Consider the following 27,554-nt stretch of genomic DNA (forward strand, 5'->3'; position numbering starts at 1 on the left):
GTCTCTGTACTCGCAGCCAGTGTGTGTGTGTGTTCCTTGTGTTCAGTAGTTTCTGATGTATCCCCTGATGGTTGTGCTGACTCTGTTGCAGAGGCCCAGCCCAATCCAGCTGTACTCACCTCCTTTCATCCTGGCCCCCATCAAAGACAAGCAGACAGAGCTGGGAGAGACGTTTGGAGAGGCCAGTCAGAAATACAACGTGCTCTTTGTGGGGTACTGCCTGTCCCACGACCAGCGCTGGCTCCTGGCGTCCTGCACCGACCTGCACGGGGAGCTGCTGGAGACCTGCATTGTCAACATCGACCTGCCCAGCAGGTACCCCCTGCCCCTGCCTTCTCCCATGGCTGGAGCCATCCCTCACCAGCTCCTTGCACATCCCTTCCATCCCCTTTCCTGCTCAGGAGATCATGCTGGTGTTACAGTGAGAACATTTCAGTTGGCGCTTCCAGATTTTCAGATCTGCACAGGGGAAAGTGACTGAGTTACACTTGTTTGCCAATTTGTTTTAAAATATTTTTGCTTAGAATTCTTACCTTGGGGAACACCTGGTGTGTTGTTCAGCAGTTTGATGGCACTGCAGTAACAGTGTTGAAAGCAGACACATAGTTTTTGTTGTTAGTAGTAGTAAAAGGTAAGTTAGGGACTGCCCAGAACTCTGTAGGTGGTAAACTGTGATGTAATTAGAGAGAACAGAAATCTGAATATTGTCCTTGATTGTCCTCTCACTCTTGTGTTTAATTCCTTCCCCTGCAGGTCAAGGAGGAGCAAGCTGTCTGCCCGGAAGATCGGGCTGCAGAAGCTCTGGGAGTGGTGCATTGGCATTGTCCAGATGACATCCCTGCCCTGGAGAGTCGTCATCGGCCGCCTGGGCCGCCTGGGCCACGGGGAGCTGAAAGGTGTGCAGTTGTCAGGGCTGTGTGCAGTGGGACAGGGACCCAGGGTACAAGGCAGGGTGGCTCTGACCTGATGACAAACCTGTCAAAATTGAGAGTGATAATCACCTAACCACAGAATTGTTTAGGTTGGAAAAGCCCTCTCAGCTCATCAAGTCCAACTGTCCCACAGTACTGCTGGAGCCATCACTGATCCATGTCCCCATGTGCCACATCCACACAGCTTTTGAACACTTCCAGGGGTGGAGACTCAGCCATTCCTCTCAGTTTTGCATCACCTGCAGACTTGCTGAGACTCTGCCATCACACAGTGGCGTTAGATGGGGTGAATTTGGCTTAACCTTCCCAAGTCCTGTCTCTGGTCCTAGAACCATGATCTTGCAAAAGGTAAACAAGGTGTGCCAAATTCTGTCACAGACAGGATAGGCTGTTGTTTATTTTGCCAGAGTTGAGTGAGGGCAAACATGGATGGGAAGCCAGATATCCAGGCTTCTCAGGCAGGGCTCCTTAGGAGTTTATAATCAACACCAGAGCTGCTGAAGCCCTTTCTCTCCCTTTGTCCCCATTGTTGTCTTGATAGTGATGCCCACTTGACCAAGTGGATCTGAGTGTAAAGTACCTGGCAGAGAAATCATCAGGATCCTCCAAACTGGAATTTCCTGGGCCATGACAGCATGGATTACAGGAGAGCTGGCTGCAGTCCTGCCCTGGCACTGAATTCCTGTATTGGTTTCCATAAACCTTCCCTTGCTTGTGCCCTGGGTCTGATGCTACTCCCTCGTGTTGTGCAGCATTTGCACACTGTCCTTCCAAGGGATGTTGGGGGCCCTATCAGAGGTTAGAGAAAGTTGTGAATGGAGTTATCCTGACACAGACATAGAGACAGGATTCAGCTGTGATTCCTCAACTTAAACATCACTAAGCAAACAAAAAGGTCTTGAGAAAAAATGTATTGAACAAAGGAAAGCCAGCAGACTGCCAGGGAATAACAACGTGCCACAGGAACTCCTCCAGCACTTAGTTTGCAGGGCCAGGCCCCTCGTGTGCACAGGAGTCAGTCCTGGAGGGTTTGAGATTAGGGAAATGCCAAGTGTTGGGAAAGTTCTGCCGTTTCCAGGTGGGTGCTGGCTCTGCATCTGCTCTGTGCTCCCGTGATGTTTTCCCTTGCAGACTGGAGTATCCTGCTCGGGGAGTGCTCCCTGCAGACAATCAGCAAACAGCTGAAGGAGGTTTGCCGCATGTGCGGCATCTCTGCAGCAGATTCCCCCTCCATCCTCAGTGCCTGCCTCGTTGCCATGGAGCCACAGGGATCATTCGTGGTGATGCCAGGTATGTTTTAGCCAACTCTGGCAATGCCAGAAAAACTGTTCTTTTATCACATTTCCCACTTAGGCACATTAATCTTGGGATTTCTGTGAAGAACTTGACTATCATGGCTACGTGTGGCAGAAAATAGGTTGAGCCAGCAGAATTCCCCAAAATACCATGGAGAGATGTTATGTGAGGAGAGCAGTCTCCTGAGGGAAGGTGACTGTAGGCCACTGCCAAAGTGCTGATCTGTTCCCTGAGGAGCCCATGGGCTCAGGCAGCCCAGTTCCCATGGGCTGGAAGTGGTGTCACAGACAGCCTCGAGCCTGGAGGAGGTGCAGTGGGAATGAGTAGGAGCCTGTGGAAATGGGAATTAGAATAAGCCCATTTGCCTTCTCACATGCAGAAGTTATTTAGAGAGTTCACTTACAAGCAGCAGTCCATGGGCTTAAGTTAAAGTGAAATTTAATGCTGAGGTTCCCTTTGTTGTTTTACCCAAGCATGTACTTTTTAATGTATGTGGTGACACATCCTTAACATATCCTTACAAACCACTCTGGGGTTTTTTAAGTTTAGAAGGAAAAGACTAATACAGAGCAGAATTAATTGAGCTTGAAAATTACTTATCGTGTTGAATATTTTCAAAGCAGAGATTTTGTAATGTGAGAAAACAGATGGCAAATGAGGCTTTTTTCATATCACAGTAAAACACAAAGAAAGACCCAAATCCTTCAACAGATTTTTTTTTTCCTTTAGATCCTGACACATAATTAGGTCAACAGCAAGCAAAAATTAGGTTAAAATTGAAGGTGCTGACTAAATACTGCCAAAGAATGTGTCTCTGCATTGAGTATTTGCACCTTCCAAGTTAATTGTTGGTGGGTAATTGAGAAGAATAGAGCAGGAGGAGAGAGAAATTTTATTGTTGTGCGGCTTTATTTTTGTGTTTGTGTTCATATCGACCAAAGTGGGGTGTATTTCATAATTCTACAGAGATGTGTGTGAAAAATCAATTTAACTTGCTCATTTAACAAGTAAATATTTGATTAAGGGCCAGCAGAATGACAGGAGAGGTGGGGCTGGTGATCTTAATGTCAAGCTTGTGCAGCAATGTTATCTTTTGAAGATAAGGCCCTTCAGCTGTGTCTGTGCATTTGCAGAGCAGGTGGGATGGGCAGAGGTGTCCCTGGACACGTGTTTGGGAGGTGATGCAGTGACACCTGTGCCCTTGTGTCTGTCCCCACAGACGCGGTGACGATGGGCTCGGTGTTCGGGCGCAGCACGGCGCTGAACCTGCAGTCGTCCCAGCTCAACACCCCCCAGGACGCCTCCTGCACACACATCCTGGTGTTCCCCACCTCTGCCACCATCCAGGTGGCACCTGCAAATTACCCCAACGAGGATGGCTTCAGCCCCACCAACGGTGAGTGAGGGAGATCCCCTGGGGCCTTTCCAGGGCATCAGCGGAGCTGAGCTGGGCGGGAATGAACCCCGAGGGAGCCGGGGTTCTGCACAGACCCCACACCCCCCCAGCAAGGGAACCCTGCAGGGCTGTAGCTACAGGGGGAGACTCTGTGCTCTCCCTAAGTGTATTTTGGAGTCACACTGGTTTATTCCAGAAGGGACAAGGACCAGCCAATGCACTGAGTGGAACAGACCAGAATGTGCTTTGTCTTGTTGTAACTTGCTCAGGCCAGCCACTGATTTCCAATCGTGCTTCACATCATGCCCTTTGTGCAGAGCTGACACAAAGGAGGCATTTGTGGATGAGTAGGGAAAATATCCCAGCCTGAGATTTCCTGATGCCCCCAGAGTGCTTTTACACTGAACCTGCAGTTTGAGTCAGCAAGACTCTGGTTAATGCTTTATATCCAAATAAGCATTTTCCTACTTTGTTCCAAATCCTTTAAATGAGTGCAAAGCAATTTAAACCAAGAGTAGCTACAAACACGTACAGTGGCTGTATTAATGAGGAGGGCAGTTGGGTTGGAGACAAAGGCAGGCCACTGCTTTTAAGGCTTTGATCTGTCCCTCCTGGAATGTCCCAGGGCCTCTGAAGGGAAGTTGTCCCTCTCAATCCCTGTCCCAGGAGGCGCTGGGATCCCTCCCAAGCATGACAAACATTAACCTGCATTAACCTGCCCGTTGGTGCTGCAGATGTTAATTAGAGTCAGGTACAAGAATGGCCTTTTCCAAAATGGTGTTAAATTTAATTTTCTTAACTCTGCTCTACTTAATGATTAAGCTGCTTCCTGCTGCCATTAGCCAGCTCATTTTTGCTCTAGGGGCCAAGCAGAGCATGATATTAGGTCTGGTTTGTTTACTGAGGCTGTAGGACACAAGTTAATAAACTTCAGTTATAACATTGCTCTGGCAATCCAGAGGTTCTCTTTGAGAGATGAAGGAAAACAACCACCTGCCTGTTTCAATACTGAGGTTTTAGGTGAAATTAGTTCAGTACATACATACTTTTCCATTTTAAATGGAGTAAATTAATCTTTTTCAGGAGAAATTGTTATTTATTGTTTATTATATGTAGGATGCATGACTTCTATTTAGGGCTTTGTGTTTTAGTATAAATTTGGTTACATTTCTAATTAATGCAGTTAATTCAGACAGCTCCCACTGTATGTGTCTACCCACTAAAATGTACTTTAAATGGCAGCATACACTTGGATTTCTTCACCTGCTGAGAAATCTGGATAAGAAAAACCCTGTAAACCATATTGTGGTGCTGTAATTTTTGGCTGTGTTGATGGTGCCATATCCTTCTCTCCCATAACTTACTCAGAGTATTGTAACCTGTGTGCAGATGATGAGTAATAGAATGCATAAAGCAAACACATCTTCCCTGTATCTTTAGCCCTCCCCCTATATTAACATAAACCAAATTAATCCAGCTGATTATACTAACGAGCTGTGTGGAACTCCTGAGGTGAAAGTGGGATATGAAGGCTGCTTTGTTGGGGATCCTGGTGCAGTGTCTGAAAGAATCACGAGTCCCTTGCTGTGAGGAAGGCCTTGCTGTCCTCACAGATTCCAGGGGCAGTTTCCCTGGAGCTGCCGGGGCTGTTCCCAGAGGTTGGAGCTGGTGTGCAGCTCTGGGAGCCTGAGGAGCAGCACCTGGAGCTGTGTGTGATGATTCCAAGTTTTAGGGGTTTAGTGTTTAGGGGTCTCTGTGACCAACTGCACAGAGGTGTCAGTTATTCTGTTACAAAATTCAGTCTGGATTTTATGGAGGTGCTACAATGGGAATTCTGTTTGCTCTGTGGCCACTGCTAAAACTCATTATCCCAATAGCTGCCTGCCAACTCTCCCTTTTATGTCTGTGTGGTTGCAGTCAAAGGTTCTAAGGGGGATTAAACATTAAATTTTTTATCTCTGCTTTCATCTATCTTGGGAGTATGTAAAAGAAAAAAGGGAAAGTCAATAAATTAAAGGGAAAGGTAATAAATTATAAAAATTTCTTGGAGAAAAGAGTATAGCACATTGGAAATTATTTTCCTTTCTTTTCCTTTTCAGATGACATGTTTGACCTCCCATTCCCAGATGACATGGACAATGACATTAGAATTTTGATAACAGGGAATCTTCACTCTTCACCAAATTCCTCCCCAGTTCCTTCCCCTGGATCACCATCTGGCACTGGAGTGGGATCTCACTACCATCACAGCAGGGTAAGGCTGCAGCACCACAGGGAACAGCACTTAAAATAAAATACAAAGAAAGACCCAAATCCTCCAACAAAATCTTTTTCCTTTAGATCCTGACACATAATTAGCTCAACAGCAAGCAAAACTTAGTTTACAATTGAAGGTTAAATACTGCTGGAGGTGTCTCTGCCATGGCTGTTTGCACCCTCCAAGTTAATTGCTGGTTGATGATTGAGGGGGAGAGAGCAGTAGGAGAGCAGCTTTATTTTGGTGTGGCACAGCCATAGCTGATGACCCTGCATAGATTTAATCTGTACTCATCCATTCCCTCCTGGAAAATCCTCTGGAATGTCTCTGGCATGAAGTGACAAGTCTTGGAGAGAAGGGAAGCTGTGACAGCCCTGTTCCCATGCATTTCAGGGGAGGCAGGAGGGAGAGAATTCTCCCAGTGATGAAACTCTGCCCATGGAAACTCCGCAGGTGCTGGATGGTTATGCAGATGTTGTTTTCTTAGGAATATTTAGCCCAGAGCACACAGCGTTTGGGAGTTATTTTTGTTTGAAGTGGCTTTTATAAAGTCAGTTCCAACATCAGTGATTACTTAAAATGCAAATTATTTTCAGTAATTCATGGGGTTTTTTTTGAATTGGCTTAGCTTGGATCAGGTTTGAGGGAACTCTTTCACTCCTACATTTAATCACATAAGACTGAGCTGATCTCTTAAAATGGTTTCCATCGCAATTAGGTTGAAGTTCTGTGATTTGCAAGTTTCTGTGAAGTTTTGTTCTAGAAGTATTAACTTGGAAGTAGTAGCATATTACTTCTTTACTAAATAATAGAGTATTTCATGAGAGAAACAGGGTAACTTTTATATCATTTTTGACATCTCCAGATCAGCATTCTAACTCCTGAACACAACTGACTAAATGGTGGTAGTTTCACCCCTGGAAGTAGAAAGAAGTTTGCAAGTTTCCCTTGCAAACTCTGCCAAAACGCCTCAGTTCAGCTTTAATACAGTCAGTGAGGGAGAAATGCCTCCTGCCTCAGCCACAGAAATACTAACCCTGTATTTTGTGAGCTCAGTCCACAACCACCTTGTGTGGATTGTGTAACTCTCCCATCAAAGGCTTGATAACAGCACATTGCTGTCCCAGTTATTCCAGACTGGTGTGTGGGCAAATGAAAACTTCTAAATTCTGCTGCCAAACCCTGCAGCCATAAATCAAAACTCCTCACTTTCTCCCTCCCCAGTTCCCTCAGCAATCCATTCTGGCCCACTGCTATGCAGAGCTTGCCTTCAGTGGAGCTGCATCCATTGGGAGCAGCCCTGGGAGGTTCATGGCCTGAGCCCAGGGCCCTGGACAAGCCCCTTCCAGCTGAACCCGAGTAATTCCCATTAACCATTAAGCCAGGCCTGGTAATTGCAGTGTAATGTTTGGCTTTAGCAGAGCAGCAGTGTGTGATCATCCCCCCGTGGGCCTGGGGTCAGGGCAATAATTGATGGCTGGGCACCAGCCCCGTGTGCTGGGCTCCCTTGCCCCTGCTCCAGGCTTTTTTCCTGCCTTAGATTCCTGTGCAGACCCACTGGAAGGGATTGGCAGGGAGGGATTTGTAATTGAGCTGCTTTCTGTGCTGTGGAATCTTTGCCTTTTTTTCTTAACCTATTGACATTTATGGATGAAGTGAATTGCTCTCCCAGCTGTTTAGGAATCTACAGTGTTTCTGAAACATAAGCCTGGAGAACCCAACCACAGGGGAATAAGGCAGGGCCTGGGTAACTTTGACTGAGATTCCTGACTGACTAAAGGAGGGCTCATTTGTCACAGGACAGTAATTAGCAAATGAAGTCACCGTTCCAGGAGTGGGCTGCATTGACAGCACCCCAGAGCTGCCTTTTCCCTGTCTTGCAGAGCCAAGGTGAACGTCTCCTCTCCAGAGAAGCCCCTGAGGAGCTGAAGCAGCAGCCCCTGGCTCTGGGCTACTTTGTGTCGACTGCCAAAGCGGAGAACCTCCCGCAGTGGTTCTGGTCCTCCTGTCCTCAGGCACAGAACCAGTGTCCCCTCTTCCTGAAGGTCTGTCATACTCCACATGGAGCACTCATTATCCATTGCTGTTTCCATGCCTGTAAAAGCCTAAGTTGGAGTCTGTGGTGTCAGAGTAACCTGAGACCTCTCACTCCAGAACTGCAGAACTCCAGTCTGTTTATTCAAAATTGTTACCATTAATTTGGAAATACACGTGGTCATGGGGGGTTCACCACAGAACTGCCAACTTCCCACGCTGTCCTGAAGTGATTCACAATGGATGTTTCTTGGGAATCTTTAGCAGTACCTGCTGTATGAGAAGTTAATTTTTGCTCTTTCCCTCTGCACAGGCCTCTCTCCATCACCACATCTCTGTAGCGCAGACAGACGAGCTTCTACCTGCCAGAAATTCTCAGCGAGTTCCTCACCCCCTCGACTCTAAGACTACATCAGATGTCTTGAGGTAACACCTTTTAGGTTTTCATTTCTGCTCTAAACATTAGGGGACTGAGCTCAGTGGTTTCAGAGTAACCTTTCCAACCTATCACAATTACTTACCTGCACGTTTTAGCCCTGCCATGCCCTATGTGTCTTGGGGCATTTCCTCCTCCAAGATGCCAGAGCAGGACTTTGAGGAGGAATTCTGTGGGTTTCCCTCTGCTGTGCACAATGATGCCAAGCAAACTCAGAACAGCTCAACCTTGCCAGGGGGACATCATGGTTTTCCCCCCACCCAGACTGCTCTGTTCCCCTGGCATCTAATCTGAGCTGTGCCATTCCATTATCTTACCAAACCCAATGGATTTGTAGGAGGAGATAAAAGCACTCCCTGATGCTACTGTGCAGGGATTGGGGTATAAAGGAGACACTGTTCCTGAATGCAGGTAGGGTGTGTGTTTTATTGTTCAGGATGGTGTGGGGACTGGACACAGATCTGTGTGGTGAGAGCACACAGTGAGGGACAGCCGAGTGAACAAACAAACATCAGCAGGGAACAGGAATGTCCTATCTAAGGAAATTGGGGGTGTACTATTCTAGAAGATATTAATTTGCATCCTGTTGGAGGACTGAGCTCTCACAGGTGTCCCAGGTATTGAGTAAAATGAGAATGCATTGGACAGAGAAAGGAAGAGATGCAACAGACACAAGTTCCAAGATGAGAAATTGCAATTAGATAGAGGATCACAGGAACAGTGTGAGCAAACACAGGGTGCACAGAGAGGCAGAGGTGTTCAATCCCCAAGGCTTGGACAGCAGTGCCATTTGAACCACTGTGAGTCTGGAGTCTGTGTGTGTTTGGGAGGGCCTTTGTGCAAATGGTTCAGACATAGCAAAGCTGAACCCTCCTGCTTTTCAGTGAGGTTCCTCCTTTGCCAACACACTGGCAGCCCTGTCAGGGTGCAGGTCCAGGAGAGCCCCTAACACCCCCAGAGCAGGCTGTGATGTGTGTGCCTCCTGTGCAGGTTCGTGCTGGAGCAGTACAACGCCCTGTCCTGGCTCACGTGTAACCCGGCCACGCAGGACCGCAGCTCCTGCCTGCCCGTGCACTTCGTGGTGCTCACCCAGCTCTACAACGCCATCATGAACATCCTGTAGGACACACAAGCACTTGTTCTTCTGGCTGCTTCTCCCCTCCGCCCGGGAACGTGCCACGACCTGCAAAGAGCTCCGTTTGCTTCTCTTCAGACCAGTCCTGTGCTGTGCTTCTGTTCCTCCAAAAGCACATGTGAATTCTGCAGTGTTCAAAACTAAACTACCCATTAACATCTCTGGCAGCTTCAGTCCAAAATCTGGGAACATCCAAGAACAGTGAACACAGAGTAACCTCAAGCCAGTGTTAGTTTGGTGGCTCAGTAACTACTGGTCAGCGTGATTATTTTTTTTAATATTTTATTTTTTTAAGGAAGACTACAGGATCTTTTTGCATTAGGAACTGATAAAGACCCACAAGCAGTGTCAGCCCTCCGAGTAAAAACCACCTTGTAGTGACCAGTTCGGGTGTTTTGTTGTTTGATCGTCGTAAACTGGGACTTTGCAGGAAGAAAAAACCACAAACACAAAACCACACAGTTGTAGTCTCGTATAAATATTGGAGTTTTCTGTCTACCTGGAGTTCCTGTCAGAGTGGATTGGGATGAATGCATGCATTTGTTACCTGTCCATGTAGATATGAATGGTCTGGAGATACTTTATTTATTTTTAGGTTTGGGGAGGGGAGGGATTAAATTATAAAGGACCAGGAACAGTAGAAATACCTTAAAAATCCAGCTCCGTTCCACTGTAGGGTTATTTATCTACAGACCTCTCACTCTTCTGACCTGGAAATCAAAAGAAGCTCATAACAATCAAAGTCTGGGAAGGGAAATGTGTTCTGGTAAGGATATCTTGTATTTTAAGGAATTCTCCCCTGTGTTTAGCCTGGTTAAAGCAAGGAATGGCCAGTGTTTAATGAAGGACAACACTACCTAAGGGAGAAGAGTGAGAGGGAGGTAGGGAGGAAAAAAATACTTTAAAGCCCAGTTCAGGGCAAGTGGAAAGTGGCAAATTATTCTATTGTAGAGCTATGATTGAAATATATTTCCAGTAAATTTAGTGATGCTAGAAAAGTATTTACTGAAAGCCAAGTCGCCCTTGAATTCTGGGCAGACTCGTCCATGTACATATCCAAAAATACGGTTTTTGTTTACACTAAATCAGTCACAAATCTGGTGTATTTTTTCTGACTATAGGAATATTATTTCAAAGAAATAATTTTTAAAAATTATATCATTAAATTAGTACTTGAAGTTACACCACTGTGGTGGCAAAGTTACTTTGTTTAATGAAATGATCGCCATTGGGAAGGTTAATGGCTAATTGAAGTATTTTTATGACTCCTTCATTCCAGGCTCCCAGGGGTTCCTATTCCAGCCCCATTCCCTCATTTCTGGGGGTGCACTGGGCAGCAGGAGGGGGCCAGGGTCAGGCACTTGGATCAGGCTGGGTGACCCCTCCCCTGGCTGTGAAGAAAAACTACCAAGTTTAGAGTTCTTCCAAAAGACTTTCATGTTCTGGTTAAAAAAAATGAAATTCTATGATTTTAAAAAGTATTTTTCTTGAGATAATGTAACATTTAAAACAAATTATATAAAATAATAAAAGAAAAAAAAAAGAATTGCTTGTGTAATGAGAAGGTGAAGGCAGGAGAGGAACCTGTAAATGGATTCTTTCCTTCCCTGCTCCACCCCTCCGTGTGGGTGTCCTCTTTGCAATGTATAGGTTAAAAAAATCTGATATCAAACCATTTGTATCTAATGTGTACAGTGTAAAATTGACTTTAAAAATATTGCAGTACTATTTTTTCTTAATCAGAAAAGAAAATTCTCAAGGCCTTTTGAAGAGCATAAAAAGATGAAGATTGTAAACTTGTATAAAAAAATTTAACTTGGGGAGGAAAACAATGTAAAGTAGACATTTGTAATCTTTTACCATTTGGGGGTTATTTGTTCCCAGGATTCATCTGAACTTTGGATTATTATTTTGCTTATTGTTTTTAAATGGGCCGTTTTTATCCAGGGGTGTTTCTTCCCCACAAACCTGGTTCTAAGCAAAAATTAGAAATTAAAAAAAGGGCAGCAAGGAGTAGTTTTCATCTGGTGTCTTTTATTTAATTTTTTTAAGTTAAGAGAAGCTGGTGACATATTTATACGTTTTTGTGCAAAATAAATGAATGGCAATAGATTTTAAAGAAAAATCTTATGTACTTCAGTGTGAGAAGTTCTGTATAATATTTCTCTTAAATATGCATTATTTTACTTGTGAGTTTTTTACTGAATTAATCTGAAATGTACAAGCCCTGGCTTTCCTACAGAGTGAAGAAAGTTATTATTTTTTTTTTTATTTCTAACTTTGGAAAATCATGCCTAAATCAGAATTATTATTACAGTTGTTTGAGCTAAAGGGAGCGGGAGGGTGGGGAATGTCCAGCATGCTTGTATGTATATTTCAGAACCTTTTTTAAATGTAAAAGCTGTACATTTCTGGGGAGTTCTGAATTTCTTTTTGTTTTCTTTTTTTTTTTCCTCTGAGCATTTTGCAGTGAGCTTCTTTTATATATAGCCGACAATTTGAAAGAAAACAAAAAAAAATGTGAAGTTCATTTTAAATCTACAGTATATCGCTGGTACAATACACTAAAAAAGACTTTGATAAAAAGAAACAATAATAATAAAAGACCTCCATTTTAAATGTCATTCATATATACCTTGTGGATGAGAGCTATATACTTTTACACACTTTTTTAGATGAATAAATTATTGAATTACTGAAACTGTTGGTGCAGTTTTATTCTTGTATTGAGCTTTGAGTTCTGGCATTCCCAGGGAAGGAATTGCAAGGTGCAGATCCAGGGCTGTGACTGGAACTGGAATGAAATGTTCCAAACCATGGCTGTTGTGAGGGGACAGGGATGTCAGTGATGCCAAGGATGGACAATCCTGCCAGAGGGGTGGGTGGGAGCAGCCTGGGATAATCCAGTGCCACAGGAGCAGTGGCTGCTTTCCATGGGCAAATCCAAACCCGGGGTCCATCAGCGATGGATGAACTTCTCCATGTGCAGCAGGTGAGTCTCCAACCGAGCTGTCAGGGGCAGGTCAGGCCTGGCCCCTCTCCCTGCACAGGGATGGGGACAGGGCCATGGTGGCTGAGGGACCAGAGCCACGGCCTCAGGCCTCCCAGAGCAGCTGCAGAATCCCCGGCCCACAGGAGCTGGATGGACTCCATGATCCTTGTGGGTCCCTCCCAGCTCAGGCTGCTCTGAGATTCTGTGCTAATTGTGGATTCTGTGCTAAGTGTAACTGCTGGGTGCAGGGACTGTTGCACCCCAGGAGGTCTGTTCAGAGCGAGACACTCAGGGATTAGCAGAGTCATTCCCAAATATAGAAGTGCCAAAAATGCCATTTAATGAACAGCTGTGACATCCCAGGATGTGGAGGGGTGGGGATTGGAGCCAGCTGTGCCATCCTGGGACAAGGGGGAGGGATCCAGCTGTACCATCCTGGGATGTGTGGGGTGGCTGGAGCCAGCTGTGCCACCCCAGGCTGCAGGGACAGCCCCTGTTACAGCAGTGCTGGCTGGCAAAAGGGGATGGAGGAGTTTCTGCAGACTCCAAGTGTCTCACAGGTGATCTTTGTGGCTCACTCCCTTAAAAATTATCCTGAAAGAACTAATTTTCCATAATAGCTGGAGCCCACATGAGCCTCCCATGACATCTCCAGTGACTGGATGGAGGAACTGCCACTCCTTTCCATGCCTCTTCAATGGCCATTTGGGATTTCCTCAGTAGATGTTATTTCTTGTCCACTTGAATTTTGGTGCTTCTTAGTTCTGAATTCAAATACTTACAAAAATAATCCCTAAGACTTTACGTTTTTTTCTTTTTAACTTTCAGGCTTGTATCTTTTAGTTCACTGTACTACTGTAAATTATGGTACTAAATGACACTGTTCAATTACCCTATCCAAGGTTGTACAGAACACTTACATTTTGGTCTTTTCCTGTGAGAGCTGCAAGTACCTGGAATTACTGCAGAGCAGTATTTGTTGCATGGAGATTACTTTGTGTCTAATTCACCGGCTTCACAGACAAAATCTACCAATTAAATATTCCATTCCATGAGGACTGTAAGGAAAACCTGAATGAAAAACTGAAATCTCAGTTGATTTGTAACAATAATGGAATATCTACAAGTGTGTGCAATGCTGTGGTGATGGACTCAGCTCTTTAACTCCAGTAAAGAAAATGCTTTTTAAGATTAGGCTGACATTAAACTACTTTTCCTTTCCCAACTGCCATCTCTATTTTTGACAAAATGTCATTGCAACTTGAAAGCTATTTCAGCACATGTAGAAAGCATCAGAAATAGTGAAGTAAACATGAGGTTTATGGGCAGTGTCACCATTTACAGTGGAAATGGAACAGCCCTGCATCCCCAAACAGGAAGGCTTTGGTCTTTGACAACAAAACAGGATTTATAAAATTATGCAGCTTCCACTTCCCTATTTTGACCCTGAACCTTAACCCTTGGACAGAAGTTGATGTGGCACTGCTGGTTTGTGCTTCACTGGCTGTTCCCCTACCAGGTATCAAAGGAGCAATCCCACAGCACACCCCAAGGGCTATGGAAACCTCCGGGCTGTTTGCAGCCTGAAATATTCTGCAGAGGCCTGGAAGAAGATGGCCCCAGTGTCTGTGTGAGGCCAGCTGGGAATTCAGGCTGCCCTGAGCTGTCAGTGCTGGGATCTCAGGAGCTCTGCTCCCGGCAGGGCAGGCTCCAGTCTGAGCCATTCTGTATGAGCAGCTCCTGCTCTGTTACATGCCAGGCCCTGTCAGCCCCTGCAGCCATGGACACACATCTCCAGTACAGCTGATAGAAGCCAAAACCATACAGCACATGCTCCTTTATCTGATAAACATCAGCTTTTGTAATAAGTAAGAGCTACTTATTGAAACCTCTCAGAATCATGGTTAAAAACCAGCTTAGCACAAAAGGCCCCTTTGCACCAAACCAGCAGGACATGGCACCGCTGGGGACTCTCTCTACAGGAACAAGTTTTGTGGTCCTGCAACACCCACTGGAATTCACTGCTCCCTCTGGTGTCCCCACAGGCTCTGGTCCCATTCCACAGCCACTCTGATGTGGCCCTGAGGATACTACAGCAGCCTCTGCTGTTGACACCTCCTCTGTTCCCCAAAGCTTTCAGCTCTTAGCCAGCCCCTGGTACCCAGCCACCTCCTCCACCTTCACATCCCAGGAATGTGGGTTCCTTCCCACAGCACACACACCTTTTCCTGTTGGACAGATGTTTCATTTCAGCAATACCTGCCCCTGCAGGACCTCTGTCATCTACCCAGCAACATCAGCTGCTCCCCAGGCAGTGATGCTCACTCCAGCTGGGCCCTTTTAAAAGACACAGCCAGGCCAGCAGGGAACTGCTGCAGCCCACGTGGCAACCAGGGCAGGCCTAGGGCCCTCACAAGTGGAATTTATTTTCCTTACACACTAAATTAGACATATGTTTAAAAAACTCCTTACCAGCCTGACACTCTCTTTGTTTTTATTTAAATATTTTGCCATTGGGAAAATGTCAGGCTGGTATAAATCTAGGAACAAACTACATCCTCAAATGCACTGCTGCTACTATGAGTGTTTGAGAACTTTCTGCCAGAAGATTTAATTTCCAGAACCCTCATTAAAAAAAAAATTACACACACACACAGAGCTCTGCAGGAAAGCTCACTGGTTCCTGCAATTCTGTAGAACACAATCACATGCATGAAAAAAAGCCCAAAAATAAAACCCAAATCACAATCCACCTACCAAAAAACAATATCCAGAAAAACTTTTTTACCTTTAGAGTTGGGTGAATAAGAAGTCTTCTTAAGCCAACCGTTTTTTAGTTGACTGTGATTTCCTGCAGCCAGTGACAGCTGTATCATATCACATTAATCACATATCTGTGCCATTCTCTGTGTGGGGTTGTCCATAGGAATAACTGAAAGTCACATCCTTGGTCCTCCAGCAGGGGTCATGTTTTGATGGCAAATGAAACTCCAGCTTCTCCCTAAACCAGGCTTTAAAAAAACAAATTAAACTGCAGAGCTACAGAGCTGGATCATTAAAGGTCAACCACGCGAGCAGGTGTGGGTTCATTGGTCAAAGTGCTCCACCCTACTTGTAATCAGTCTCGGTGGTAATTTCATTAGTGCCTGGGGAAAAGCCAGGCCAGGAGAGGCAGGTGATGGGGCAGGGTGCGCATGGCAGGGCAGGGGGCTCTTAATCCCAGCAGGGTAATGGCCCATGGAAGTGCTAAAAGAACGGTGCTGTGAGCAGCTCTCTGGGCTCCTGGCTTCAGCAAAGTTTCAGTTCCAAGTAATTGCCCTTGGATTTCTTTCTCCCTGTTAGGCTGTGGTGTGTGGGGAAGGTTCTGCAGCAATGGCACACACTGCAGTGTCCCATGCAGCAATGGCACACACTGCAATGGCACACACTGCTGCACCGCCTCAGTGTCCAGGGACAGGCAGGGGACAGAAAGGGACCTGCATGGGCCCAAGCCTGGTCTCAGGGTAACTTGAGCTGTAAACAACAGGGAGAGTCCAAGTGGAAAACAACTTGTACCACCAAGGGCCCTGTTGCTTTTATGGCAACAGAGGGACAGAGGACACCCCTCCTTGGCTTGGACATCGCCCTCATCATCACTGGTTTGCCCTTCTCTTTGCACTTTATCTTGCTAACTTGTTTTTTGATGCTGGGGCCTTTCACTAGTGAAATGTTACTTTTATTTAAAAGAAATATCCACACAAATGAATGTCCCTTTCCACAAAACATAACCTTCCCTCCCTAAACAAATTCAGTCAGAAGTTGAAAGAATGTTTTTCTCATTTTCCCAGAATCTCTCTGCTTCTGTTATTTAGGTGACTTGGATGAGTCCCCTGTCCATTCAGGATGCACAAATCCTTTGCTATAGTCTACAGATTCCTAATCAGGGAGGGGTATTTGGGGTGACCTCTGTTCCATGTGCAGCACCCTGGTGTGGGCTCCTCCATTCCAGTTCCCTGTTCCTTTGGAGACTTGGAGATGGCAGCCCAAGGTGCCTGTGCAGGTGAGGGGCACTGGCACTCAGTGTTAATGCATAACCCCAGAGTGCCTGAGGCCAGCACTCATGGAATGGAACTGCTGTTCCAGGTTTCTGTGCAACTACTGCCCACCCCTTCAGCCTCCTGAGCAATGGCTTTGCAGTTATTAAGGGTGCAGTTAATCAGAAGAACAGCTTCAGATTTAATAAGCAAGTAAGGACGGCATGCTAAAGGGTTTGAGAGGAGAGGAAAGATCAAAACTCTAAAGCTGCCCAAACCAATGTGGGATTTTGGGCAAACTGTTGGCTTTGCTACTCCTTGCCTGTGTAACAATCAATGCCACTGGCTCACTTGAGCTCTGGTTCATTTTAAGGCTCTCAGGCAGCAGAGTGCAGAGCATTAGTTTGCAAACTCTAGTCAAGATCACATAAAATTAATTAGGACAAGAAAAACTACAGCCTTCTGCAAAGACTTACAGAAAGATCCCAGAATGTTGTGGAACTGGCCAATAAAATATCAGAAGTAATTCATAGTAAGACACATACACAAAACCTAAACCGTTAAGCCAAACACACAGATGTGGAATGGCCTCTAAACTAGGATACAGATCAGGATAATTCACTTCAGGAACAAAGAAGTGGGATGTCTGAGCCAAAAATGACCCCAACAGGTGTGTAGTAATGCCACTCAGGCAGCCCAAACCCAGCCCAATGGCTCATCTCCATTCTGCCTGTGGCATGTCTCCACCCCAGGAATCAGGCAGGACTTGAGGGCAGGGGAGAAGACCCTGAGCCCCTTCCCAGGACTGTCCTGAGCTCTGTGTGTGTCCCAGAGCACTGTAGGGAGCTGGAGGCAGGACTGCAGCCACAGCTCTGTGGAGATGTGCCTGATCCTTCCCTCAGCTCCCTTTGCCCTGGGCCACCTCACAGCCCCTGGTGGCAAATCCCCTCCAGACCCCACAGGATCAAGCCACCACTTGCACACCACCCTGCACCTTCCATAAAATGGCTTCATCCCAGGCCCAGAGGCTTAGGAAATGCCAAGATCCACTGGTGCTTCAGTAAGTTGGTAACAGCCAGGGGCTGCACCTTCACTTCCCTCTTCCAGGTGCTCTGATGGCTCCTCTGGCTGTGCTGCAGGTAGAAGTGCCCGGTCTACATCAGGTTTCTATTAAAGAACTCCTCTCCTCATTCCCAACCCAGCATGTCTGAGGAGCTTGGCTGAAATTTTAGCATCGTTAACACCCCATCAATGCTGTGTGAAACATGCCTGTAGGCCAACTCTGGGGAAGTATCCATCTGGAATCCATCCCTGGCATGGATCAAAGTCACATGAGAGTCTGCCCCTGGACATTCTGGTGACTCTGCTGTGGGGAGAGGAGGCTGCAGGAGTCCTAAGCATTTGAGACAACTGATCAGGTCTAGCTGTCACTAGCCCAAGCTCTGTCCATGAATTATGCTCATCTGCCCAGAAGGAGCCAGGTGAACCCTCACTGCTTTGTAAGATGAAACAATGCTGAAGCTTCCAGCAAGGAACAACTCCCAGCTGAAGGCGAGAAGTCTGAACTCTTGTAGTTATTCTGAGGAGGAAGAAGAGCAGACATTCAGCAGCTGGCTGAACTAAGGAGCAAATCAGTGTGGAGATGGGACAGGAAAAGAAGATATTCCTACACAAAAGGTCTGCTTTGTTCCTCTTGTCCTTTGTGTCAAGGCAGCAGAGAAGGAACTGTAAAATCTAGAACTCTTTTCAGAGCCTGATAAAAAATGCAAGCCATAAATATATTACATCCCTAAAACACTTCTGCAGTGCCTCCAGGGCCTACACAAAAGTTACCAGCACACTGATCCAGCTGGGGACAGAGCCACTGTACCCAGTTTTCTTTGTTGGCCTGGACCAAATTCTGAACTTCTGCAGAGATGTGTGATATCCACTGACCAGAACAGTGCAGAGGAAGGGAGTTTCATTTAGGACAGTGCCTGATAGGTTCCCACACAGTGAGCTGGCTGAAGGCTAAATTATCTGCTTCAGAGCAGTGAAGGATTGATATGCTTGAACTCTGTAAGCTTGGAATTACTCAAACACCTCCCCTGACTTCAAGACTTTGGAAATAAATCAGAAGGGGGCTGATTAATGCCAAGCTCACACCCTGCTCCCCCTAAAGGCTCAAGAATTCAGGCATAGCATCTTTGATCCAAGAGAAGACCTTGCAATTGTATCTGTTTTGCCTGTCTCTCAACAAATGGACTCCTTTTCCCAGAAATTTTAACTCTGGCAGCACTTGGCCCCCAACACATATCAGCTGATGTATAGTGCTTGTCTGGACACATTTGGACCAGTCCTGACTCTGTGTCCCTTTCTTCTCTCCCCTGCTTTCCAAATAGCCATCCGTGACTGTTTACTTTGGCAACGCCTGCAAAAAAAATAGTCTCAATGAAAAGGCAAAATCCATTAGGAAAAGGCAGCTGAGTGCTAAAAGGCCCCTAATCAGTAGAAAGTTTAAAGAGCACCGCTCAGAGAGAGGCTGCGGTGCCTTTCCAACACCTCCCCAGCAATGTGTGAGGCTATGACATGTCAGAGTGAAGCCCCAAACACAGGCACGCTGCCAGGGGAGCTGTTTCCTCAGGGCTGAGCAGAGCCCGTGTCTGGCTGGGTGCTGGGGAGGGAGCTGCTGATGGAGGAGCAGCAGCATCACAGCAAATAACTGCAACCAAACTGGTAAAAGTTCACCCAGCTGCTTCCAGCCAAAGAAAGAGAGAAAGGGCTGATCTCAGCTCAGCATTACAACTGTACCAAAGCAGGAACTTGGGGTTGAAGGGCCAGTGCAGGTCCAAGTGAGGGGATCTCAGCAAAGACAGCTCAGATCTCAGAAAAGCAGTACTAGAAAAGCAGCTGCTGCTGTGGAGAAATAAATGCCCTCAACATGTCTTGTCTGAAACACGAAACAGCCAAGAGCTGAACACAGTTCAAGCTAAACTGCAGTTGCCCCAAAACACCTCTCAGCTGTGGATTCCAGGTGAGAAATGACTGCTCACTTCGGCTGTATGGGGTAGCAAATGCTCCAGCCTGGGTAGATTTACTTGCTTTGAGTTGAAATTATTTCAAACCATCATCCAACATTTCACAAGTGCACTGAATTACAGATTTCAAAGCAACACGAAGAAGTCAACAAACCACTCCCTTCAGTTCCCCTACGAAGAAGAAAGTTGCGTGTTTTTCTTTCAGGGAGCAATCAAAATATTTGTAATGAATCTATTGCTCTATGAACTGTGTTTTTAAAGCTTGATAGAAACAATCAGGCTCAGGTTTAATTCATTCTCCTTCATATTTTAGAGATTAATATGGAGTGTAAGGGAACTCAGGCACAATTTACCTCTAGCAGCTTTATGCCACTAAAGGATGTGCACATTACAGTCACAGATGAGCTATTTTCTGTCACCTAAGCTATGTAAATCCCTCCACTCTGTACAAAATTCTAAGACATGCCTAAAGAAGTGTCAGTAATTGAAATTATGATGCTTTATAGATGCACTGAAACCCATATGAAGGAATATATAAGAAGAGACAAAATTACATTTTATGCAGAATTGATGAGGATGAAGTTTAGGAGGTAAAAGTAGCCCAAAAAGTGTGTGCTTTCATATTATGTTCATTTTTTTTCTCCCCAGTTTTTTCACCTTGAGGTTAAATTCATGACTTATGTCTGAGCAGGACTAAGGTGTTGCTTTTCCTCACCTGCTGGGTGTAGATAGTGCCAGTGTCCCACTCCCATCCCTGCAAGGAGCAGCTCTCCCAGCCAGGTTCAGCTGAGGATGTGTCACTTGGGCAGCAAGTCTGGGAGCCTGAACCATTTGTAGCTCCTGAGTGTCTCTGGAACACCGAGGGTCATAAAAGCCCTTCTGAATGGGCACTTCACTGACAGTGCTCACCTTTAATGGCCTTTTTGTGAAGTTACAGCTTGGCTTTTAGGCCCTTTTTGCAATTCATCACTTAATCCATATATGCTACCTTGGCCAAGGGCCGGACAAAGGGGGCCCACTGTGTCTGGTTTTGTTATGGAGCAGCCGCAATGGCTTTTAACTAAAACAACGTATCTGAAGGAGAAAAATGTATTCACCTTGAATTCCCAACGGCTTTGACTTACTTAAGGTAGCTCTGCAGACACTGGTGTGTGCAATCAATGAAATCAGAACTGCAGCCATGTAAGGATGGCAGAAAGGAGTAAGAATGCATATGCCTTTGCATGTATAAAATATGAGGGGAGGAAATGTACAGGGAGGAAGGAAATAGATATCCTTGCAGCTAGGTCTGGAAAAGAGCATTTTTCTGATATGAAATTTTTCACGATCAAATATAAAGGTACATTAGATTGGCAAAGGACTGTTACACAACCCTGAAACCAACTGGGGGACCTTCTAAAGGGGCTTTTAAAAATAATGTGTCTTCTGGTACAGATCAATCCTATAATCCATTTGTCCTTTTTGAATGGGAGGTGAAAAGATGGTAAAACTTATCCCCCCCCCAGCAGTCTTCCAATGCTGCTGCACAAAGAACATGGCTTGGTTTTAAACATGTAAATCCAGGGTGCTGTGGTGGCAAACAAGGGCCAGATCAAACCTGCTGAGACTTGGATTACATCAAACAAACTGCTTAACTCTCCCACTGCAACACTTCCAGGTACAGAAGGAAGAGGTGGATACCCTTACTTGGGGGAAAAGGGGAAGGGCTCCTTCTCTAGGCACCAGGAAGTGTGGAGCTGCCTTCTGGCACTGCTGTCAATCCTTCACAGGAATCAGTAATCCTTTACCACAGAATGGCCCGGGCTGGAAGGGACCTTAAAGATCCTCCTGCCATGGGCAGGGAACCTTCCATTAGACCAGGAGTGTTCAGAGCTCCACTCATTCCTTGACAGAAACCCTTGGCTGCAGGAGGGAGTACCCCACTGAAATCCACTTGTGATCCTTCACATGCTTCCTCTTTCCAGGGTGCTGAGTGTGTGAATCCAGTGGGAGCAGGGACACCTGGTACAGGGAAGAATTGAGCTTCAAAGAGTATCCATCTTATCACCCTTTGGCTCAGGTAGCCCAGGGACTTGTCACTTCAAGGTGGAGCCCTCAAAGGGGACCACTTGGCAAAGCCTAATCTTTTTTTTCTTTTATTAATATAAACCTTCAGCTGTCAAATTTGGATTATTTTTTTAAATGAGATGAGATTTTTGGCTTAGGTTCCAGTTAAGCTAATGTGGAAAGCTACACATCTCTGGAGGCTTCTAGAAGCACTTCAAAAGACTAAAGTAAAGTCTTGAGAAAGCCAGCAGGAAACACTATGGACATGGATAAATTCCACTACCCTTCTGTGGAAGCTATCCCACTTTAATTTGGCTCTAGGCACCCAAAGTGAAGCCACAAATTTGGCAATCAAATAAGTGGGTGGCCAGTCCAACACTTATAGAGTAGCAACCACTGACCTCAGTTAATTTTCTTTCTACAGCTGATCCCTTTCTATACTCAGTCATTCCACCCACGTCCTGATTTTTATCAGGCCTTCAGTCTTCCAAAGAATCTCCCTCAGAGAGTGAAGCAGCATGCATTCCCCCCCTGGACTTAAATGTTTGAGTGAAACCAAAGCAGGCAAGAGGAATTGGGCACCAGTGGCATTTTCCTGCAGAGCTGGAGCCAAGGGCCTGTGTGCAGCAGGCCTGCTGAAGCATTAGCTCCATTTGCTTTTTGTCTCTTAGCCCCCCACACCTGCCTGCCATTTAGCTGCCTCTGAAGGCTGGCCAAGGGACATCAGATCAAATAATAAAAGCCACATTGAAGCAGTGTTTCAGCTGAAACAGTATGAGTGGAGGCGAGATGGGGCTTGGAAAAGGCTCCCTCTCAAAGAGCCCACACATACATGCGAGAAGGTCATTAACTTGTGCCTTGTGCTATCTTTGCCGTCTCCGCTCCCTCTCTCTCAATTATTACATCAGAAGGAAATGAGAGAGCACTTTGCCAAATACTAATGGACTTGATGTTTTCATAATCTCAAGTGCACAACAATCAGAGCTGTTTATTTTCCAAAGAAGATGGGAACCAGGGGAGGAGGCTGAAGACTGTGCCATTCTGTTAAGGAGGGGAAAAAAACCCCTTATGGCCAAGAGCTGAGACTGAAAAACAAGCATCTAGGAACACTCTTGCCGTTACAACTCTAGCACTCATTTCTGGGGGAAAGGTAGTGAGAGTGCTTAGATACTGTCCTGTCCCACTGCCCACTGCACAGCAACTGACAGCAAGGGTCCAAGTTGGCAGAACACTTTAAAGTCCCACTTCAGCTTGAACTCAGATGATTTAGTCTGCTTTTTAATGTCTGAATGTAATGATACTGCTACGTATTTGTTTCTGAAGTGTAGCAAGGACCACTCTTTTCTGAATGAAATGTGCTCAGGAGAGAGGATGTGACTGTGCTGACAGGAGGGGTCTCTGCAGTGACATGAAGTCGGTCCCATTTCTTGTTCTCAGTAGCCAGTTTCCCCACAACTGGAGAGTGTGTGAAATCCCAGGCTTTGCTTACAAAAGGAGCTTAGCAGGATACTTGTGCACCCTTAGATCTATGTTAGTATACAAACACTGGAACTCCCACAAAGAGCCAGCTAGGACTGTGAGGCTTCTGTCCTGGAGTGACCAGGCTGCTCTCCTGATAAAGGACTGGCATCTTACTGGGGTGAGGAACTACAGAGGGCATTTGGTTTTACTAAGTGAGCCCAAGTCATCAGCAGGAAACAGATAAGGATATTTTGTGTTCTTCCTTGCTGCTCAGATTTTGGAAGCTTCTGCCTTTGACAGGGGTTTTATATTCTCAGTACTCTCTGGAGTGTGACAGACACCACTGACAGGAACCTGCACAGGGGCTGATGTGGGAATGATTTACCCAGTCACACCACAGCTGACTTACCAAAGGATTCCCCAACAGAGTCCTCCATTCTCACACATCACCTTTCAAAGGTCATAAACAGAACAAAGGCTTTGTATAATTTGGGAGTCTTTGGGCTGAACTGGGGCATAGAAACTTTCCTACTGTGTGCAGGTACTTATTGATCCCTATGATCCAATTCTAGCACCAGCTTTTGTCCATACAGGCAAATGTTTTGGGCCTTCGACTAGGTTAAGAAGCAAAAAGGGCTCTTAACTACCACTGTTCAACCATTTTTCACCCAGTTAGCAGTTAAATTCCAAGTACCTTCTATAGAAAAGAGCTTAGAATCCTGTCTCCTACAAGCTTAATACTGGCTTTGTGTGCAAGATAAGAAGTTATCCTGGTAGAAAAACAAAGGGCTACTTCCCTGAGGAATGAACCTAACAAATGTCAAATAGGGAAAGTTTCTGGACCCCATGTTAAAAATCCAAAGTCTGTCTCTAAATGGTGGCTCGGACAAGAGCCGGGGCAGTGGAGGAGTGGGGGCTGCTCCTGTGCCGCCAGCTCCCGGGAGGTGTCGCCGCAGCCCAAGGCTCGAGGCGCCAGGACACGCTGGCTGCGTCCTCACATGCTGTGTCCCCATTGCACCGGGACACCTCAGCCTCAGGCGGCAGAACCACACTCCAGCGGCACCTCCTGTGTGATGCTGTGGCAGCAGCAAGCTGAGGCTCCCCTTGCCGATCTCATTCCCACGTCCCCGTTGTCAGCGCTCCCTGTGCACACCTGGGGCTTCACCTGCAGCAGGGCTGAGGGCGCGGGGCTCTCCCTGCCGGCTCTCCCTGCTGCCGGCTGGGGTGTGTTCTGTGGGTGACCTTTGTGCTAAAGCCTCATGAATGTTCAAAACCAGAGGGATTTTGGATTTGGTCTGACAAAAAAAAAAACCAAAAAAAACCAAAAAATTGAGATTATGCATATGGATAGATGTGATAAAGAGCTGCTTTGCTTGTATTAAAGAAGACATATTTAAAGAGGCTTTCACTGAAGACATGGTTGGTGTAGAATACTGGGACTGTGTCCTGAGAGTGGAAGGCAGTATTGAGCATCTTGTGCACCATATAATTAACTTGATTTTTGGGCATCTTGAGTGCCATTAGACTTGAATGAGACATGACTGCAAGCACTTGTGTTTGTGGTCATCAAAGGCACCCCTTTGTTGTACTTGAAAATACAGCAGCCAGTGGAACAGAGGCTCAGCACTGGCTGGTCTGGTGCTGTTTGCAAAGTACAAACTGGGCACCAATGGACAATGTAGTGTGGGGACATGTAGCCACATACATCACACTGAGATGTTTTCTGTACACCTCTGATGCAAGAATATTTTAGCAGCAGCTTTAAAATTGTATTATATCCCAAACTTACATTGATTATAAGTTGGTATACAGAAGAGGCTAATGTAGCTGAGATAGGAAGTGATGATTATCCCTGACATAAAATTTAACTGTAGATAGGAATACTGAATGGGGATGAACTGCCTGTGTCACTCTCAGAAAAAGGAAACATCTCGGACTGCAGAGGCCATACTTAGTGGAAGAGAGGTTAAATAAACCCCTAAGAATCCAAGAATGCTAACACAACCCCAAGCCTCTGGGGAATCACTCTAATCCTTTGGAGTTGAGAGCTGGAAACATACCTGAACTATGTCATGAGTAGAAAGTCCACCCTCCAAAAGTAATCAGATGTTCTGTGGCCCACATGGATCCTCCCTGTATATTCACTTCTGTGCTACTCCTTAGAATCTCATGGAAATCTCCAATTCAACGAAATCAGCCTTCTCACACTGCCTGGTGCAGTGTTCCTTCAGTCACAACTAAATGTTTCTTTACAGTTCCCACCAAAAAAGGTGTGTTAGTGACAAGGAGAGGCAGATGCAATCATCAAGGGCTGGGAGCATGGGCAGCAGGCTTACATGTGTGTTCAAAAATACCTGAAATCTGGACCATCTCACACCTGCTCTGGATCTATTCTCCCCCTGGCTCTGCTCTCAGGCAACCCAGCGAGGTTAGAGGGTTTCCCCCATCAGTCTCTAACACTGTGTTTGTCCTTCACACCCACTGGTGACCCGTTCAAAGCACCTCATTTACTATTTTTAGATTCCTCCTAAGTATTTCTGGATGCACTATTCAGTAGTTCTCCTTCTAGGAGTTACACTTGCATTATTTGTGGTCTGAGATTTCTATTATCTCTGTCCCCCCTTTTTTCCTCTCTTAAGCATTGAAGTATATAGCTCAGGCAGATACTTGTCTCACTTTAAGCAGTGGCCAAGAGCTATTTAATGATTTGGGTTTATACACTGCACACTGCCTGCCTAAGTACCTGTGATACATGGTAAAAGCACAAATTCTTCTGTTAGAAACAGGTTTGTGTTTAAAAGAAATGAATGTGCACTCAAAGTTTTCCTCAACAACAGCCAGATGAAACCTGTCCAGCTCAAATAAGCCAGCTTCCAGCTCTCAAAACTTTCCTTCTGCTTTGTAGAGAGTGTGGAGTGTTAGATTCTGGTTAAAAGTTTTATCAGAATCAACAGTGAGGGACAGGAGTAGTGGTCTGATTTTTAGCCCTTTTGTCTTCATCTACTTAAGAGCATAGTGGATTTTTGTACATGTTGAATTTTCCTCCTAAAACTTCTCAAGGCTGGAGAATCTGAATTACTGAAATATCACTGAGTGATTACTGCCCCTTACTCAGGACAATTATGTAGCCCTGAAAATCTTGCTTGCACTGCTTGTTTTGTTTGGTTTTTTCACACTGGTCCTCTCCACTGTAAGTCTGTGTCTGTGTAAAGATACCCCAGAAAGGGACCAGCTTCATAGGTCTCAATGCTGGTGACAAAAGAGGTTAAACTTGTAAGCAACCAGTGTAATTTCTCTTAGCATGAAATGATTGTCTCACCACTCAGATGGTCAAGTATCTGTACTGATAAACCCCTTCCTTACCATGGTGTTGGGCAGTGCAGGGCTCTCCTGTCTGGCACATTTTCTGCCTCAGGGTTAGAAGTGCCTCATCTCTTGCTGGGGCTCCCCAGGCTGTCCCTCCACTTGTGGTCCTCCTGGACTGAAGTCTGGGGACAGAAGGGAAGGGCTGATCCAGCTGTAGGACATTGAAGTTGTTCCCATAAATACTCCTGCTGGAAAACAGAAGTTAGAGTACCTTAGAACATGAATGGCCTATTAGAAAACCCTACTCACAAGAGAGGAAAGTATTATTTTAAATAGTCATCCCTCACCTGAAAACTTCAGACTATGATGAGTTTTAATTCAAATACTTTGAATGAAGTTACACTTCTGAGTGAAGAAGGCCCATAGAAATACTGTGGCTCTCTTTAAAAAGCCTCAGTACAAGAGCAGAACTGTGGAAGAGAGGCATTGATAGCTAAAGATGTAAAAGAAATATGTGTAATAGAAAAAATGTAGGCAAATACTGTGCAGACTTTTGACAGCTTTGCAACAGTGTTGTCCAGCTACAGCATCACCCTTCAGAAAAAATATCTGAAGGTCACATTATCAGCCTCCCAGAGCACTCGAATCTAGGGCAAGTGTTATGGGGACACATCCAGGTCTGCTACTCTGCGTGGCATTCTTCCTTTTGTGCATCACCATGGTAAACAGAGAGGGTTGCCAGGAGCCTGGATGCATTGTTTGTGTCAGTCCCTCATCCCCTCTCCCCCTCCTTCCCCAAATGCTTTCTCAGTGATTAGTTACTGAGTAGAAGGGGCTCCAGTTACCATGCAGCCTGCCATCCCTCCTCATTTTATTGGACTAATATCCCACCTGCGATGATAAGGTTTAAACTTGTTTAATCTCCCAGCTTAGCTGTGGTGTTTTAATATTTTTAAAATGGTTGTTTCAGAAAAAGGGGGATTTAAACAGGTTTTGAATAAATAATAAAAGCCCTTCTCACAGGTTGCAATGCAGGCTGGGAGGCATGAACCATTTTCATCAGGTCAGATTTCACGTTGGGTTATCCCAAGGTGGCCTGACTTTGTGGCTACGGATTTACAATGGAACAGTCAGATGCAAAGCAGTTTATGGAGGAGAAACTGCTTTAATAATGCATTTCCTGCTCAGCAAACAGCAGATACAATGACATTCAGAGGGAATGGGAGAGTCTCA

General features: G+C 45.6%; 1 protein-coding gene and 1 long non-coding RNA gene across 7 annotated transcripts in view; one reads left to right on the forward strand and one right to left on the reverse strand.

Moving 5' to 3' along the window:
* MED13L (mediator complex subunit 13L) overlaps nucleotides 1–12,181 on the forward strand; it is a 167,425-nt gene extending 155,244 nt beyond the window's left edge. For all 3 annotated transcript variants that reach the window (XM_064726640.1, XM_064726642.1, XM_064726641.1), the window contains 8 exons: nucleotides 92–315; nucleotides 754–896; nucleotides 2,064–2,222; nucleotides 3,448–3,624; nucleotides 5,724–5,878; nucleotides 7,765–7,926; nucleotides 8,229–8,341; nucleotides 9,342–12,181. In XM_064726640.1, coding sequence (XP_064582710.1) covers nucleotides 92–315; nucleotides 754–896; nucleotides 2,064–2,222; nucleotides 3,448–3,624; nucleotides 5,724–5,878; nucleotides 7,765–7,926; nucleotides 8,229–8,341; nucleotides 9,342–9,474 — 1,266 coding nt within the window. In that variant the 3' untranslated portion in view covers nucleotides 9,475–12,181. The remainder of the gene's footprint in view (nucleotides 1–91; nucleotides 316–753; nucleotides 897–2,063; nucleotides 2,223–3,447; nucleotides 3,625–5,723; nucleotides 5,879–7,764; nucleotides 7,927–8,228; nucleotides 8,342–9,341) is intronic.
* Nucleotides 12,182–15,281: 3,100 nt separating this feature from the next.
* The window catches only part of LOC135454600 (uncharacterized), a 46,604-nt gene continuing 34,331 nt past the window's right edge, over nucleotides 15,282–27,554 (reverse strand). Inside the window, exons 3-4 of one of the 4 annotated variants that reach the window (XR_010442151.1) lie at nucleotides 26,379–26,569; nucleotides 15,282–15,489 (exon numbers count right to left, since the gene is read on the reverse strand). This is a non-coding gene — a long non-coding RNA (uncharacterized LOC135454600). Of the gene's footprint in view, nucleotides 15,490–18,662; nucleotides 18,902–20,719; nucleotides 21,510–23,593; nucleotides 24,311–26,378; nucleotides 26,570–27,554 lie in introns of those variants that run through there. The other 3 variants (XR_010442148.1, XR_010442149.1, XR_010442150.1) reach the window with 3 other exon arrangements.

Source organism: Zonotrichia leucophrys, chromosome 15 (assembly GCF_028769735.1).
Source record: "Zonotrichia leucophrys gambelii isolate GWCS_2022_RI chromosome 15, RI_Zleu_2.0, whole genome shotgun sequence".
Taxonomy (NCBI): Eukaryota; Metazoa; Chordata; class Aves; order Passeriformes; family Passerellidae; genus Zonotrichia; species Zonotrichia leucophrys.